The following is a 16,825-nucleotide window of genomic DNA, read 5'->3' as shown; positions in this document are numbered from 1 at the left end:
CGTCTCTTTGTCTGGTCTGGACTACATGTAACCTTTGAAGCCTAAAGGGGCTTTTCCACTATACAGTTCTAGCACTACTTGGCTCGACTCGACTCTACTTGGTTTTTTTTGCGTTTCCATTAGGGATAGTACCTGGTACCTGGTACTTTTTTAGTACCTGCTCTGGCAAGATTCCAAGCGAGCCGAGCCGATACTAAATGAGACGTTAACAGACTGCTGGCCACTGATTGGTCAGAGAGTCGTCAGTGGAAGAGTCATGAGCCGTCCCACACAAGAATCAAACCCTGCATTTTTAAATACCGGCAACAGTGTTACAGCAATTCGGCTCTCTTGCTTTGTGTGTGACAAAAAGCCTCATACAGCAGCAAGTACACCATCGCCTCCAAGTTCTTCATTGTTTATGTGTTTGTGTTGCGTATAAAACGAAGTCACAGCAGTTTCGCGCAGCGTGCTATGACGACCACGTTGAGTTGGTACTTTAATGGAAAAGGTCGTTCCTGGTACCAAACCGAGCCGAGTAGTGCTAGAACTGTATAGTGTAAAAGCGCCATATGTGATTTCCCCACGAAGAGCTTGTGGATGTTTTTCCCATGAATAGCTGACTGATTTTCCTCTGAGAGAAAGCTGGAAATCTATCGGACATTATAAACGGACAGTACTCTGATTACTCAATTTCACTTTATTATGGCACAGACGTTTCGTATGAAGGACAAAAAATGACATAACAATAAATAAATAAATACACATATAAATATATAAATGCATTAATAAATACATATTTTTTAGTCATGAAAAAGGCTATTTTTACATTTCTACATGTATTTATGTATTAATGTATTTATTTATTTGTGTATTTATACATTTATGTATTTATTTATTTCTACATTTATTTATTTATATATTTATTTATACATTTATTTATTTATATATTTATTTATTTTTACATTTATTTATTTCTTCCTACATTTATTTCTGTATTTCTACATTTCCACATTTATTTATTTCTGTATTTCTGTCTACTTATGTTAATAAGGTGGGCGTTTCTATCATTAGTCTTAAGCACGATTGGTTTGAATGGTGTGTGTGTTACTATCTACTACTACTGCCTGGACTGGAGTGATAGCTACACGAAACTTTTCGCTGTAGACCTAAGTGCCAGACATCCCAAGTCTCCCGCAAATTGATAGCGGCTCCCTGACGGCCGCAAATGAGACACAAACTCCCGGATTCTGGAGTGAGCGAGCAGAGTGCGCACTAGAGAGTGTCTGCGCGTGTGTGTGTGTTTGTGTGACTATAAATGCAGCGTGTGTGAGAGCAAAGCGTCCTTATAGCTCTGTGTTGCTATTTATTAGACCAACACCGATCGCACCAATGTGCAAATTTAGAAATACAGAAATAAATGTAGGAATAAATAAATAAATGTAGAAATACAGAAATGAATAAATAAATAAATAAATGTAGACATAAATAAATATATAAATAAATACATGTAAAAATAAATAAATATATAAATAAATAAATGTAGAAATAAATAAATAAATAAATACAAATGTAGAAATACACAAATAAATAAATACATAAATACATGTAGAAATGTAAAACTAGCCTTTTTTACGACTAAAAAATATGTATTTATTTATGCATTTATATATTTATATCTGTACTATTTATTTATTTATTGTTATGCCATTTTTTGTCCTTCATAGTTTCGGGCAGAGCGCTTCCTTAGTGCCCTTCCTTTCGTTTATATTTTCCATTGAGTTCTTTTGAGGCTCAGCACCCTCCGTGTGAGTGCGTTTTGTGTTGGAATATTAATTCCTCACAGTGACGGCACGAGTAGTTGTGCATTCCATAAATTCATGTTTCTGCAATTATGCCATGTGTGACCATTATTATTAACCTCATTATTTCAGATGCAACCCTAGTGGAGCTAAACGGACTTGGGAACAAGTACAAAAACATACTTCAAAGCAGTCAGACATCAGACCCCGGTGGAGGTAGCAGCACTCAGGGCACCTCATTTATTCAGTATGTTTCAGTGAGTCCATGTTAAAACACTGGGTTGTTTATAAAACAGAATTATCCAATATACCATTTACTGTGGGAGCAAGTAGCCTAGGCTAACATGCATTTTCTCTACAGTTGACATATGGCTCCATCAGTTGACAAATGTAGCGCAGTCCATGCAATGAAAATCTTTACCTTTCGCATAGGATGTCATCGGGGACATCTAAAGGATTGCATCTATCCCTAAAAACTCTTTCTCTCCTAAGCGCTCCTCTCACAATCTGCGCACCAATGTCGACAGGATCTTCTAAGACTGGGCAGGCCATTTTCCAAGAGAACTGATTGGTCAGGAGGTGGTGCTTTTATACTTGTTGATCTCTTATCCAGAACATAACCTGCTCCGGAGCAGGTTAGCCGTTCAGCTTAAGTTACCATGGTGATTTACCCCGGTAAGAAGTGAACCAGCGTCGTAGGACGGAAGTTACCTCGATAAGAGAAAATCGAGCTTTGTAGTACAGGCCTCTGGTCCGGACAAAGTTAGTTTGCCAGCATATGTTACCGTGGTAACTGAGCTTGAACTATGCTGAGCTTGCTATATAGAACCGGAGCCGCTGGAAAGTTAGCCAGACTAATGAAATAAGCCTGGTGTATTTGGTAATCCTGCTCTATGGAACAGGGCCCTGGTGGCCAAAAAGAAAAAAGAAAACAAAACCGCGCCCTGTGCCATTTGGCGATATTTTGAATTCAGACATTTTTTTCTAAACACATTAAATAGGTCATAAATGTATTTGTAAATAAGGTGTAAAAAGCATTTCAACCATTTAGATTTGAATTGTGGAGCTAGGCTTCACAAACTGTGTTTCAAGATTTCTGTGTCTGGATTGAATGGGCGGGTCTGAAAATCACTGCTGCATTACGTAACGCGGTGGTGTTAATCAATAGCACGGTTACACACCGGAGCATAAACCCGCCCCTGCTGCTGTAGAGGTATAAATACATTCAGCGCACACTAATACTACTACAGTCTACAGTTAGCCAGTTAGCTGAGTTAGCCGCCGCGTTAGCCACCGAGTTAGCAGCTGAGTTAGCAGCAGAAAGCTCTCAGACATAACGTCCATGTTTCTGGTAGAGGTGGTGACTTTGATTGACAGGTGACACTTGGTAGGGGGCGGGGTTTCAGGGGACTCGGCGGGCACTCCCACAGCGTTTGGGAGCAGAGAAAAAGGTGGATTTTTACACAACTTTGAAGCCTAATTTCATATATTTGGCGATTTTTTTAATCATTCAAATTTGGCAGGGTGGTTAACAACACACTTTTCTGTGGTATGTCAAACTCAGAACACATATTTATTCTTACTTTACACAGACTTTAAGCTAAGCGACATAGAGCAGAAAGAGGTACTCTGTAAAACATCTAAAATGAAAGTCTCTATTTCACGCGGCAATAAGCTCCTTAAACAGCTCAAGTAAAAATGTGAAGAATGCATTGCAGCAAAAGCGGTAACTAATAAAGAGACAAGTGAAGGCCAGCCTGTAAAAAAACAAAACAAAGCATAATTACAAATGTGTTTGTGGGGCCGGTGTGAGGAGCGTATGGTCATTATAACAACAGATAACAGCACTAACATTGTGAAAGCTGTGAGCTTATTCAGTAGACTCAGTTTCAGTGTTTTGTACTTCACCTTGCTATCGGTAAGTGACATCATCAGTAATGATGTACTCATGAGACCATTTTGTTTATTATATCGCAATTGCAATATTTCCCACAATAATAGCAACGACTTTTTCACCAAATCGTGCAGCCCTGATTTTAAGATAGTTTCTCATTATTTTGAGATACTAAGTCATTATTTTTGAGAAAGTTTCTCATTTACATTTTTTTCATCACATTAGCGGAAATGGGCTTCCATAAGCTCCACTCCCAGTGTAGTTATATGAATATACTGTAGCCTACATGAAACAGACTCACAATTAATGCTGTGTGTGTGTGTGTGCGAACAATTTTTTACAACAGCGTGTCTGGAAAGAACATAGGGCTTGAAGCGCCTCTTCACTCCCCTGCCCTATGAATATGTGCCAGGTCTTATTTGGACGGAAGCCGTTTCATAGTAGTATCACAGCCCACAGAACTGATCGCACCAGACGGGGAGTCAGACACAGAAACGGCACACCTCTGGCCAATTTTCAAAATAAAACTACCTGTGTAGTTCTGGTCTTATTTCCGCAACAAACACAAATAAAACACACAACTAAAGAGACCATTTAACTATGTAGCCTACTGACCCACAGTAGAAGCAAAAAAAATCAAGGAAATGAACAAATCAACTACATTTGAGCAAGTTGACAAAATGGGGCGTTTAGTTGTGCTAATACTGAAGTAATTACGGTAGCCTAAAGGCACTCTTTCGGATTTGATTGCTCTGCCGTAATTACTGTATTAACAATACAACTAAATTTAAAAGGCGGATTGCTTGCCCATAGTACGCTACGGTCCGCTCCCGGTGGGGTAATACACCGTGCAGAGGACGGAGCAAAACAGTGGCGCAACGGATCACGGTGTATCAGTGTCAGGTGGAAACCCGAGTCAGTTTGCACAAGACAGCGACGGGCTGCTGCAGACGACTACAAGCACACGGGGGAGCTCGAGACCGGAGAGTTGGCTGAGAGCTATGTTGCGTTTGGGAAATTCGACTTGATGCTCACTTTGTCCCTTTCTTTTAAATAACTTTCTCAGTTTAGCCAGTTTATATATGTAATTGCAGTGTTTTTTTCGGGTGCTGCAGAGATGTAGTTAAAGTTGCTTACAGACCCAGTTCATGTGTATTATTTTACATAACAGCATGGATTTTTTTAAATAGTCTCCTGCCTCTGATGTTTGCTGTAGCACAATGGTTAAAATAAATACTTCAACAATTCCTTATATTCTTCGTATTTTGTATTATTATTATGTTTATTATGTGTTTGCATTTTATTTTATATCTACATGTTTACATTGAATTTGTCAGTTGCTTCATGTGAGTTGTTTCTAATGTTTTTTGCAGTTTTTTCATAGGTGTGGCTTATCTTAATTTCTGCTTTTTAGGTAAGGACTACCACTTGGTAAAGCGGTGGGAAACCATAGCCTAATTTGTTATATAACTACTACACTACTGATAATAAAGATTGGTGGAAATAATTATGATATTTTATAAGTATTCTTGTTTTTCCTTTTATAAAACCCGAAGAGTAATCCAAGTCTAACGAAAATTGGCTTCACGTTGCAGTGGTCCTGTGCAGGGGGATTTTCCTATATGACTTGAATGCAGCATCGATAGGTCGAATGACTCAAAGGAATTCATCCAGTCAGAACACTTCTACGGAAAGTCCGTTGGGTCAAACCTCTCTTAAACCCTTCACAATCAGCGATCTCGACAGTCCGACATTGCTCTAATGACGAGATAATGGCAAGAATGGAGCCGGTATTCAAGTCAAAGAAAAAAGCTGCTGTATTTGTTGGGCGGCACTGATGTTTGCCGATGGTCGATAGCGACGGACAACTGGATGATACCTTGGCAGCAGCGGTAGAGACTGTTCAGGTGGCGGCTTCAAGGAGACTGCTGTGATGCTACGTAGGCAACTGGAAGAAAAGGGCTTTTCTACCATGAGAGAGTGTGTGTGAACTCGGTTTTTCTGGAGACACACGAGCTCTGCCTGCCCAATTTTTGTTTTTATTATATATTTTTTCTCATTTTTTGATAGATCTGCCGTTTTGTGTTTGTTGGCTTCTTTTTTCTTTCTTTCATTTTTTTTTTTTTTTTTTTTTTTTTCTTTTTTTAAAGAAACTGCTTAGGATACAGTGAGGATAAACAGCGAACTGGTGAAGTTTTGGGGAATGGCAGGTCGAAGCCGAAGAGCATGGTTTAGTGTTCTGCTGGGACTGGTGGTCGGTTTCACACTGGCTTCCAGGCTAATTTTACCCAAGGCGACCGAGTTGAAGAAAGCTGGTCAAAAACGAAAAGCAAACCCTGCCGGTTGTGGGTTGAACGGAGTTCTCCGAAAGGAGTACGGCGGAGTATTATGGCCGCCGCAAAATAACGGTTTACCGGCGACCGAGAAACCTGGTTCCAGGTCCAATCATTTCCTGTTCGTTGGTGTCATGACTGCCCAGAAGTATCTGAACAGCCGAGCAGTGGCGGCGCACAGGTATGTGATGTGTCAGACAAGAAGGCTTCCTTTTTAAAGCACCCATTCAGCTTCTCTCTTATATGGGCGATAGCGGCCCTTTAGTCTCAATTTAGAACTGTAACACTTCAATGTGGCCCTGTTCACAAGCTTACCTGAAAGGACTTGGGCTGATAAAGTCGTTTATGTTGTATTATGTGTTTGGTAGCCAGCTACCAGTAGTTATTCGTACCCATTTTTATTCGTTACCATTGGCTCATATTGACTGCCACCACATGTACCGACTTAGGTACAGCATGATATGTCATACTGTATGTGCTGGATTCACTAGAATATCCCGCTGATTTGTTATGTTCTGTGTAAAATTATGTTCTACAAAGAAACTGTTAGCTACCTACTATAAGTCTGACGTTATCCCATTTAACATCTAGCACCTCTGCTATATTGGGGACAATGTTCTTCTTCCACTGTAATACGTGTACATCAGTTTTGCCTCTCGGTTGAGGTGTGTGTTTCCACTGAGTGGAAATATTCATAGCCACCACTTATCCCCTGACAATATTTGGCATATTTGGGAAATTTAGGGTCTGATGATTGTTTTTCCAGTTCATAGATTAACATTTTAGCTATGAAGGTGACAAAAAATACAGACATACAGTTATTCATCTTCCAATTTCTTGTTTTGTCTGACCAAATAGTAGATTCATTTTCTCTGGGATTAATTTATTAATTGACTTATTGCTTCAGTTCTGCTGTGGGGTTTCCACTGGCATTTAAAAATAAACCTCTCTGAATTTAAACAGTGTTTGTTTGGCTGCACAGTATACTTAGGTACTGACTAGACCCACTGGCAGCGGAGTGGAGTTTAAGACTTAAGCAGGACAACATTGATCAGATCTGTTTCAGTGAACATAAAGTGCTTTAGTGGGACTTCTAGCTCTACCAAGACAGAATGTCTAATAATGCTGGTGTAAAAATAAGACTCATTTTCAAATCAGAGGAATCCTTAAAGGCTCTACAGAACTGAATGTAGGCCTAAACCTTCCTCCAAGCCTCTGATTCCAATAGTTCTATTGATATTGGTGCAGTAGATTGTTGTTTCAATGTGAGTTTCAATGAGAATCAGGCTGGATTGTGTACACTTATGAAAGTATAATAGTCATTAATTCCACCAGATTCAAATGCCCAACATCTGTAATGAATGTGTATTTCAGGTAGAGTTATTATTATTAATTATCAATGACTAATTAAAAAAAAAAAGAAAGAAAAATAATCAAGGAGACCAAGAAGTTTTCATGAAAATTGAATAATAACGACTAAGTAAAGTGCAGCATTAGAGCAGAAAAATCTATCTATAAAGGAAGAATCTCTGTATGTCTGTGTGTACTTTGTTTTTCCCTTGAACTGTTCATCTGATCGACTCCACACTCGGTGGGTGCATTGCTTGGAGAAAAACGGACTACCATGTATAATTTGGTACAATTGGCAAACGTGACACTAATAATTTTAGTACATTTAAACTCTGAAGAAACAAGCGAACAGCTACTTTGCTCTGCAGCAGTGGGACAGGGCCTCTGGGCTTTGCGAGTGTGTGTCATGATCTGAGCTATACAACCCTGCCATAAGAAAGAGGAAGGGAGGACATCCTTCTTGGTTTGATAACATGAAAAGTAAGGCTTTGTTGTGGGTTTCCCTAACTCATTTAAATAATACTAGAGAGAGTGAGAGGGCAAGCAAACTGAGTGCATGAGCGAGCAACAGAGAGACCGTGTGAGTGATTTCTGATTGTTTCACGGTGGTTAGGTTATAAAGCATAAATAAACAACCATTACTCAACAGGTGATTTACTGTGGTTACAGAGGCTCTTTTGGTGCAATATAGACATGCAGCACATTTAATATTTATAAGCTTTGTATAAACTAGTGAACATCAAGCTGCCTAGCTCCGTGTCTAAGTGCAGTGGGGGCTGTTTGATATAAAACCCACAGTGTCACAACGGGGTGGGTATTCTGAGCTCAGACTCAACAACACACCTGGCGGATGTACTGCTGAGGATTCAAGGAAGCGCAGTGTCGAGTCTGAAGTTATTTTGAAATGTGAAACGTTTAATGAACTTTGGACAAACTGGCCACCATCGAGCTGCCCAGCTCTATGTCTGAATACAGCGGGGGCTGTTTGGTATAAACACCCTAACATCACAGCGGGGCAGGGCCTCTGAGCAGGACAAAGGCACGCGCGTGTGCCACTCACTTAAACTGCCCGAGAGAGAAGAACAAGTACAGACAAGAGAAAAACACAAAGACAGAGGCAGTAAAATTAGCCAACTGGAGCACAGACACATTTGATTAACAGCAGAATCAACCAGTGGTAGGCTGTAAACTGCTTACAGGTTAACCTTAGTGTAGTCTCACTGGTGAAGTCTGGATTAAAACCATCAGTGTTGGGGAAGCTACTTTGCAAGCGTAGCTTATAAAACTACATGTAGTTCAGCCTGAGAGTAGTGAACAAACTACATAGTGTAGGCTGCTCTGTTTCACAGTAGGCATGGTGTTCTTTTCTTTGTAGGCTTATTTTTTTCTTATGTAAATAGGGTTGGTGTGATTTACCAAAAAGCTCTTATTTTGTTTCATCTGTCCACAGCCCATTGTCCCATTCTCCCTGGCTTATCAACAGGCATTTTGGCAAAATCCAGTCAGGCTTTTTTGTGTCTCCCTCTTAGAAGTGGAGTCTTCTACCATAGAGCCCATTTACATTCATACAGCGATGGATAGTGTGACTTGAAACTACTGTGCCTTGTACTGCAAGATCTGTACTGAAGTTTTCCTTGGTTCTTTCTCGACCATTCAAGTACAGTTGTGACCAAAATTATTAGCCCCCCTTATGAAATTAGACAAAACTCTTGATTTCTCCATGGAAATATCCATTAACGACACGTGTTTGTTATTGTGGAAACAAATACGCTTGAAACAAAAAAGTGCAAAAATGAGACATCCAAAATGATTAGCCCCCTGGCCATTAATAGTCAACAGTGTACCCTTTCTGAGCCACGACTGACAACAACCTCTTAGAGTAGTTCTTTACTAGGTTGGCACAGGTCTCCATGCACCCGAACAAGGCTTCCTGTGCCTGAGGCTGCAAAACAGCCCCACAGCATGATGCTCCCACCACCATGTTTAACTGTGGGAGCTGTGTTCTTAGGGTTCAAGGCCTCTCCCTTTCTTCGCCAAACATAAGCAACATCCATGTGTCTTTCCATGTCTCCTTGTACGTGGCAATGATGCAACGTACAGCGGTTCTAGACACTGTGAAACGCTTGGAAATGGCAGTATAGCCTTCCCCCTTATCATGAGCCTCCACTATCTTCTTTCTGAGCTATTGACTGATTTCCTTTGTCTTTGGCATGGTGAGTAAAAGTAGTCCCTCTCAATAATGTGTTCAAGTGCCCTGTTCCTTGGAGTCCTTTTATGCTGATTGAATGTCCAGGTGTTGTTAGGAAGCCAATTGACTGCACAGGTGTGGTTTGAAAGCTGATTGGTTAATTAGGTGTGTTTTTGAGGGCAATAATTCACATAGGGGGAAATATTATTGGCCACCCCATCATGGGGGCTAATATGTTTGACATCCCCATTTTTCTCTATATTTGATATAAAGCAAGCCTAAAATGTTATTTTATATTCCGAAATGTACCAAAAGCTACTAAAAAGCACTGGTGAATGTTTGATTATATCGAGTTTTATCAATGCTGCAAACATTGGAAACATTTTAGGAAAATGTTCCATAATTCCTGGGGGGCTAATAATTTTGGTCACAGCTGTAATTGTTCTGTTCCATCTTGGGCCAATTTGGCCACAGTTCCATGGGCCTTAAACTTCTTAATAATATTGGCAACAGTGGTCACGGGAACATCAAGCTCTTTGGAGATGGTCTTTGTAACCTTTGCATTGACCGTGCTTGGCTTTTCAGACCACTCTGTAGTCGTCCTTCTGATTTCCATGTTCAATATGATGCACACAGTGGCACAAAACAGCAGGGTGAGTCATTTTCTCCTTTTTAAACTTCTAAGAAAACACCATTTGATACTAATTTGTACACAATATACTGCTCCAAGTATCACAACAAATCAATCATTTCTTACAACTTCTAAAGGGAACCAATCATTTTATCCAGGCTATTTTAGAATGTCTTTATAGAATAAGTTCATTCATTTTCACACTATTTTTTTCCCCACTGCGAATCAAACAATCATGCATTGACCATTAAAATGTATTTTGATTTCAACACTGTTCAGGACGACTGGTGCATTATTTTAATAAAATTGTACCAATAATTTTGGCCATGTCTGTAAATTAATAAATACATAAATGCCAAAAATGCTAAATAAAAAAAAAAAGGAAATAATAATGAACTAAGACAAAAATTGTGATAACCATTAGTAAATCAATTACTCAGAGACAGATAATGAATCATATAAAGACACAAAGGCCCCACACTTAAATAATAGAATTAATTTATTATCTTAACTTATTATTAAGTTGTGATTTCAAACAAACCAATGTAATCCAGTATGAGTGAGCATCAGCATCTCTTCATTTAAGCAGGTGAGAACTCACTAAGCCAGTAAAGAGATAAAGGCGAGCATAGCCTGTTGTGTTTTGGGGAGGAGCAGATCTTGTGGGGAAAATGCCAAAAAATTGCAGTCGGCTCAATGACGCATTATAACATTTCAGATGTTTGGAAGTCTGGGTTCCAAAATTCCTCATTTGAAGGGCTTTTCAGACTACATGAATTGGGCAGGTGCATATACATGTATGTCACAAGTTGGATCCAACTCTGGATGAATTTCCACTACTTTAGTTTTGGAAATTTTAATACCATGTACTACTTTGGCACAACAAGAGGGGGAATGTCTTTTACTAAGCACTAAGTCCCAAATGTTATCTTGTATTTTTGGTTTGAATTTAATTAGCATGTAGACTAAACAGCAATGTTATGGAGAGGACAGACATGTTTCCAGTAACTGTGAATGCAGTGAAAGGCATTCTCTTGAACCCTCACAAATCTGTTTCATGTTTCATGTTCAAGCACAACTTCACAATTTTTGAACCCAGTCTCTAAACTCTCATTTACAACCCTACTTAGAAAAGTAATCAGTCAGAATCTTCCCACCCTAATGCAGCTTCTCATTGTGCTTTAACAGTCCAACTGGGAGTAACAATCATTTAGGATTTCGAAATATCATGATATCTGACATTGTAGTCACATATGTCAGCCATGTTCTCCTGCTTTATGTCAACTGTCAACTGACTTTATTATTCACAACTTTGTTGTCCTGATGCAGATGTAGTGAAGAAATTCAATGAAATGCAAAGAAAAGCCTGCACCAGAGACTTCTTTATATGCTAAAAATATGACATGTCTGACAAAGCAAAACATATTTGACTAAGTGTTTTCAGTGGCTTAAAGATAGTTTAGCCCAATGAGTGAGACCCATAGGTGTGAGAAGTTTAGTGTGACTGTTCCCTCCTGTGGTGTATTAAGGGGTATGTATAGCAGTTTTCACACATGAACTCTGGGTGATGAGTTAAAGTTACCCTTTCACACAGCAGGAGAGTGTCTGTCTTTGAGGTGTTAATATATACTGGAAATACAACATTTGGTTTAGGCGAGGCATGTAGGAGGCATTCAGCGATTTATAAACTTTTTTTACCAAAAATAAAATGGATTTATTTCATGAAATACCCTCCCTCCTAGTAGCACTAGCTTCACAGCAGAGCATTCAGGCCCAGTTAAAATTCATGCAATGCATCTTAGCTGGCCTGCTGCTGTTCAACTAGTTCCAGTCACATGTAAAATAGCAGCTGTTGATGAGAGGGGATGTGACTGCTGGAAGTCACAGATCTGGTGTTTAAAATTATGTTCTGCTTTTTTTTGGATACATTGTTGTATTCACGCATGGGTTCACACTTTTAGCTTCTGCAAGGGGCCTTGTGTACCTCCAGACTGTACGAACTGACAAACACATGCAGACACATATCTGTGTATGCAGGGTCTGAATGTAGTTTAAACTGCCTTTTCTCCTGCCCTTTAATTAATACAGTGTAGTCATATGCTATTATATGCTTCAAGTCGGGCTGGGCAAAATGTCTAAAAGGTTAAAGGTTTTTAATTTATTTTTTTGTCATGGTGGCGCCACGCTCGGCTGCGGCTGCACCGGCTCTCAATAGCAACGGACGTTTAATTAGTTATGATCAACTTAGACAGCACAGTTTGTTAGTTAATTTGCAGAGTAGTAACAGTAAACTTGTATATGACCGCCAGTTATGCTGCAATTACGGTGATCCCGCAGTTTGGGAGCCGTGGATGGGACTACTATCAGCTGTTTACAAAGCCTTGGACTGCTGCACCTAGCAACCAACGTAGCATCCCACACAGCAGCGGAGTCTTCTACCAGCACTGTCCACTACTTAACTGGAGGAGACGTCTCCAGTCTCAAGTCACTGCTCTTCAGACATAGAGTTTTTGACTATAAAATGTAGGCCCTTCGATCTGCCCAGGGAATGTACTGTTGTTACCATGACGGCAGTATACATTGCCCCCAGTGCAAATGTTAAGGAAGCCCTGAATGTTCTCTACAGTTCCATCAGTGACTTTAAAGATATTCATCCAGAGGGTGTTTTCATTGTGGCGGGGGAATTCAATCAGGCCAACAAGACAGTTCTCCCTCACTTCCATCAGTATGTGGATTTTGCAACAAGGGGAGAGAATACACTGGACCTAGCCTATACTAACATCAAGAAGGCATTTAAGGCAGCAACCCGCCCCCACCTCGGCTCCTCAGACCATCTCTTTGTGATGCTAATTCCTGCATACAGGCCCCTGCTAATCAGAGAAAAACCCACTGTGAAGCAGGTGAGGGTCATCTCAGCACCCGTATATATATATATATATATATATGTATATATATACATACGGGTGCTGAGATGACCCTCACCTATATATATAATACATACATGCGGGTTCTGAGTCTAGTGGGTAGATTGTAGACTGTCAAATAAATACAGTAGAATTCTAGAATATGGCAACAACATTCATTAGTATTTACACTCAACTTGTTTATTTATTTATTCAAATAAATAATAAAATAAGAATTAAAGAAGAATGAGGTAAATACATTCTTTTCTTATATCAAATAAAGATGGCATTTTAAAATAAAGTGCATTCCAGAAAGCTTTTGATGGTGTTTTTTAGTTTTAGAAAAATGAAAAGGAAACCATAAACTTAATTTCACGTCTAATAACTTTATAGCAAAACATCTCAACACATATTACCTCTTTTCTCTGTGTGTATCTCACTGACAGTTGAGTCTCTCCGAGTGTCGAATGCACGGATATGATTGGCTGATAAGCGTCATGTGAGAAGATTGGCTATGCACAGCGGTCTGTGAGTTTCTGAGGGCCGCTCCACTTTTACCGTAATAGCTGGAGGAGCTGCGTCCATTAAAATAAAAACATTTGGACAAAATTTAACAATCTTCAATATTTCATCAGCTACAGGTCTGGGTCCAGACCGTGGTGACCTCTGGTTTAGGGTGTGTGGTGATGAGATGATGCTGTAGAAGAACTGATATTCATCATTCAGCTGTTATGATAAACCTGATCAGTATTTCTCAGTAGCAGAAAATACCTGCCTAACAAAGAGTGATGTTTTGTGTTTTCCCACACTCCACTAAATAACTGTTGATGATTGGTAATCATATATTGATCTTTAAAAATTGGGATTTGACCTTCAGTGTACATTATACCTTACAACATACGTTCATGTACAGTAGATAAATTGGGCGCCAATGTGTGAATTTGAGTCTGCATGATGTAAATTTCATCAGTTGCTTACAGTTTGTGTCCAGAATTAATGACTGACTGCACTGGTGTGAAACCAGTGGAGTATAGTTTGTACAGAACCATGTGTGTTTCCGCTGTCCGTGTTTGCTTTGGGGCTTTTACTATTTGTACATGTGTTTCATGCTATTACATGTTACAGATTATCCCATGTATTTGACTATGTGACTTTTTTTTAATCTACCCATTTGTGTGTGTGTGTGTTTAGGACATGGGCACAGACAATTCCAGGCCATGTTGAGTTCTTCTCCAGTGAAGGCTCTGACACCTCCATACCCATTCCCATAATGGCTCTGAGGAATGTGGATGACTCGTATCCACCACAGAAGAAGTCCTTCATGATGCTCAAATACATGCATGACCACTACCTGGACAAGTATGAGTGGTTCATGAGGGCGGATGACGACGTCTACATCAAGAGCGGGAAGCTTGAGAGTTTCCTGCGCAGCCTTAATAGCAGCGAGGCCATCTTCCTGGGTCAAACGGGCATGGGGGCCCGGGACGAGCTGGGGAAACTGGCCTTAGAGCCTGGGGAGAACTTCTGCATGGGGGGGCCAGGGGTCATCATGAGCCGTGAGGTCCTCAAGAGAATGGTGCCTCACATCCGAGAGTGTCTACAGGAGATGTACACCACTCATGAGGATGTTGAGGTTGGCCGGTGTGTCAGGAGGTTTGCGGGAGTCCAGTGTGTCTGGTCGTATGAGGTAAGATGGTTTCAAATCCTTATGCCATTCTTATGCCATTTATTCCAAAAACCCAACCAAATTTAAGACTAATGGACCCCAAAACAGAAAACGGGAAGCTTGAGAGTTTCCTGCGCAACTGTCCACACTATACAGGACTGCACCGTACAGTGTGGTACACTGTACACAACCTACAGGGGTTTTCTTGTGCATTGTCAATGCCAAGGATGTCATAAGTACCTTTTATTCATCCATTATTTCAAATGATCATGAGTTGGGTCTCATACGTTAATGGTGCAGATTTTCTAACATTAGTATAACTTTTCTTGATGATCATTGGTCCTGAGACAGTTGCCTGCTTGGAAATCTAGCCATGCAACTGAGACCAGGTGTTCTTCAGTAAACACGAAGTCCCTAACACAGCCTAATTCTGTGCTAGTGCATGTGTGTATGCATGTAGCACCATAATTGCCTGTAAATAACATATTCAAGTTCAACATGATCCAAATCAGATCATGTCACTCTGGCTGCAGAGTGAAAAGAATCTGCTGCATCACTTTTTATTACACAGGTAATTCTGTGTGGCATACAGTTTAGTGTAATTCAACACTGCCACGCTGTCTTGGTTTGGTAGGGTTCAATGGGGGATGATGCGATCTGATACAGTTCCTTGTTTAAAGTAGACATTCATTTTACATTATAAATTGACAACATTGAAAACAAACATATTCAATCTTCACAATGATATAATATCCGGCCCATTAGCTGGTTCATGGTACAGGGGTCCATGTATCGAAGCACTCTAATCTTTTAAATTAAAACGGATTTCCAATTAATATCAGTTATTTTTTTACATCCCTACTAGTAACGCTGTATAATGATAAGTGAATGATATGTTAGCAAACTGTGGCAGGTAGACACTACCTATGTATATGTATTCACAGCAGGTATTCCGTTTGTTTAGTAAGGACAATAGCTGCAGTAGATGTTCTTGTGTCTGTAGTGTATGTTGGTTTACACTGTTGATTCTCAGCTGGACAGATGTGTGTCTTTTTGAATGGAATTAGACATTGTGGACCATTTGTTTGGTTTTTAAAACAAATTCTGTGTAACTGAATTATGGACAGATGTAAGCAGTGTCCAAAATGAACTGTTTGGCTTACGTGACCAAATGGCTGGTAGATAAAAAAATTACCGGACAGACATATTTTTTTCCAGATGAAAATAATAAATAGTTTTTTACTATTGCAATTTGCTATTTTTACTATTCATCATCATGGTCATCTTGATCTCATATGTAATTCTCAATCAATTTTTATTTAAATTGGGGGGGTTTATCCAAATAAATACATTTCAATATTATACCAGTGTGCAAACCTGCACTTCAACATAGAATGTGCTGAAGTTGGAATTAAATGCCATCCCATTAATGTGAAGAACTATTTTGTGTCCCAATTGAATGCTGAATTTACCACAAAATTCATGATACTTTATCACTTGTCATTGTATGTGTGTCACAAGCAAAGTATTATTGAACTGCCAGAGGCATATTAAGTTTCTGTGAACTGTAAATTTACTACTTCTAAGGAAAAGGCAAACAATGTTTTCCCAGAGCCTGACAAGCCTGGGCAAGGCCTTTCTTCCTCCAGGCAGCTCTCCTGGTCCTGCCTCTGTGTCTGACTCATCATGGTTAGCATCCTGGCAGCTGTCTCCTCAGCATTGCCACTGGATGTGCAGCGCCATCTTCTTTTGTTAATGGTGGGTTGCAACCAGCGTTAAGGTGCATTACCACCGCCTACTATGTTGGAGTGTGAATCAGAGTTATCCACCCCCCCCCGAACAAACATCAACTAGCAACTTTCTCAGTTAGACTGTAGGGCATTCAGTCATTGTTGAGACGTGTCTGAGTGTTGGCCATGAGAAAAGATATTAAGATAACACTTGAGAGACCATGTTGAGACAGAGTAATAAAAGAAATGCTGTAAACCTAGTAATCAGATGAGAGTGTGTTTCTGTGCACTGTGGTGAAGTGTTAACTCCAACCAGCCTGTTTTCTGACATGTCTAGACATGGCTGATC

At 39.9% G+C, this 16,825-nt stretch overlaps 1 protein-coding gene across 1 annotated transcript in view; it reads left to right on the top strand.

Moving 5' to 3' along the window:
- Window positions 1-5,871: 5,871 nt before the first annotated feature.
- The window catches only part of chsy1 (chondroitin sulfate synthase 1), a 60,647-nt gene continuing 49,693 nt past the window's right edge, over window positions 5,872-16,825 (top strand). Inside the window, exons 1-2 of the mRNA XM_062416017.1 lie at window positions 5,872-6,189; window positions 14,272-14,767. Of these exons, the coding sequence (XP_062272001.1) occupies window positions 5,879-6,189; window positions 14,272-14,767 (807 nt within the window). The 5' untranslated portion in view covers window positions 5,872-5,878. The remainder of the gene's footprint in view (window positions 6,190-14,271; window positions 14,768-16,825) is intronic.

The sequence above is a fragment of the Scomber scombrus genome, chromosome 1 (genome assembly GCF_963691925.1).
Source record: "Scomber scombrus chromosome 1, fScoSco1.1, whole genome shotgun sequence".
NCBI classification, from domain to species: Eukaryota; Metazoa; Chordata; class Actinopteri; order Scombriformes; family Scombridae; genus Scomber; species Scomber scombrus.
This window is presented reverse-complemented; position numbering and strand designations above follow the sequence as displayed.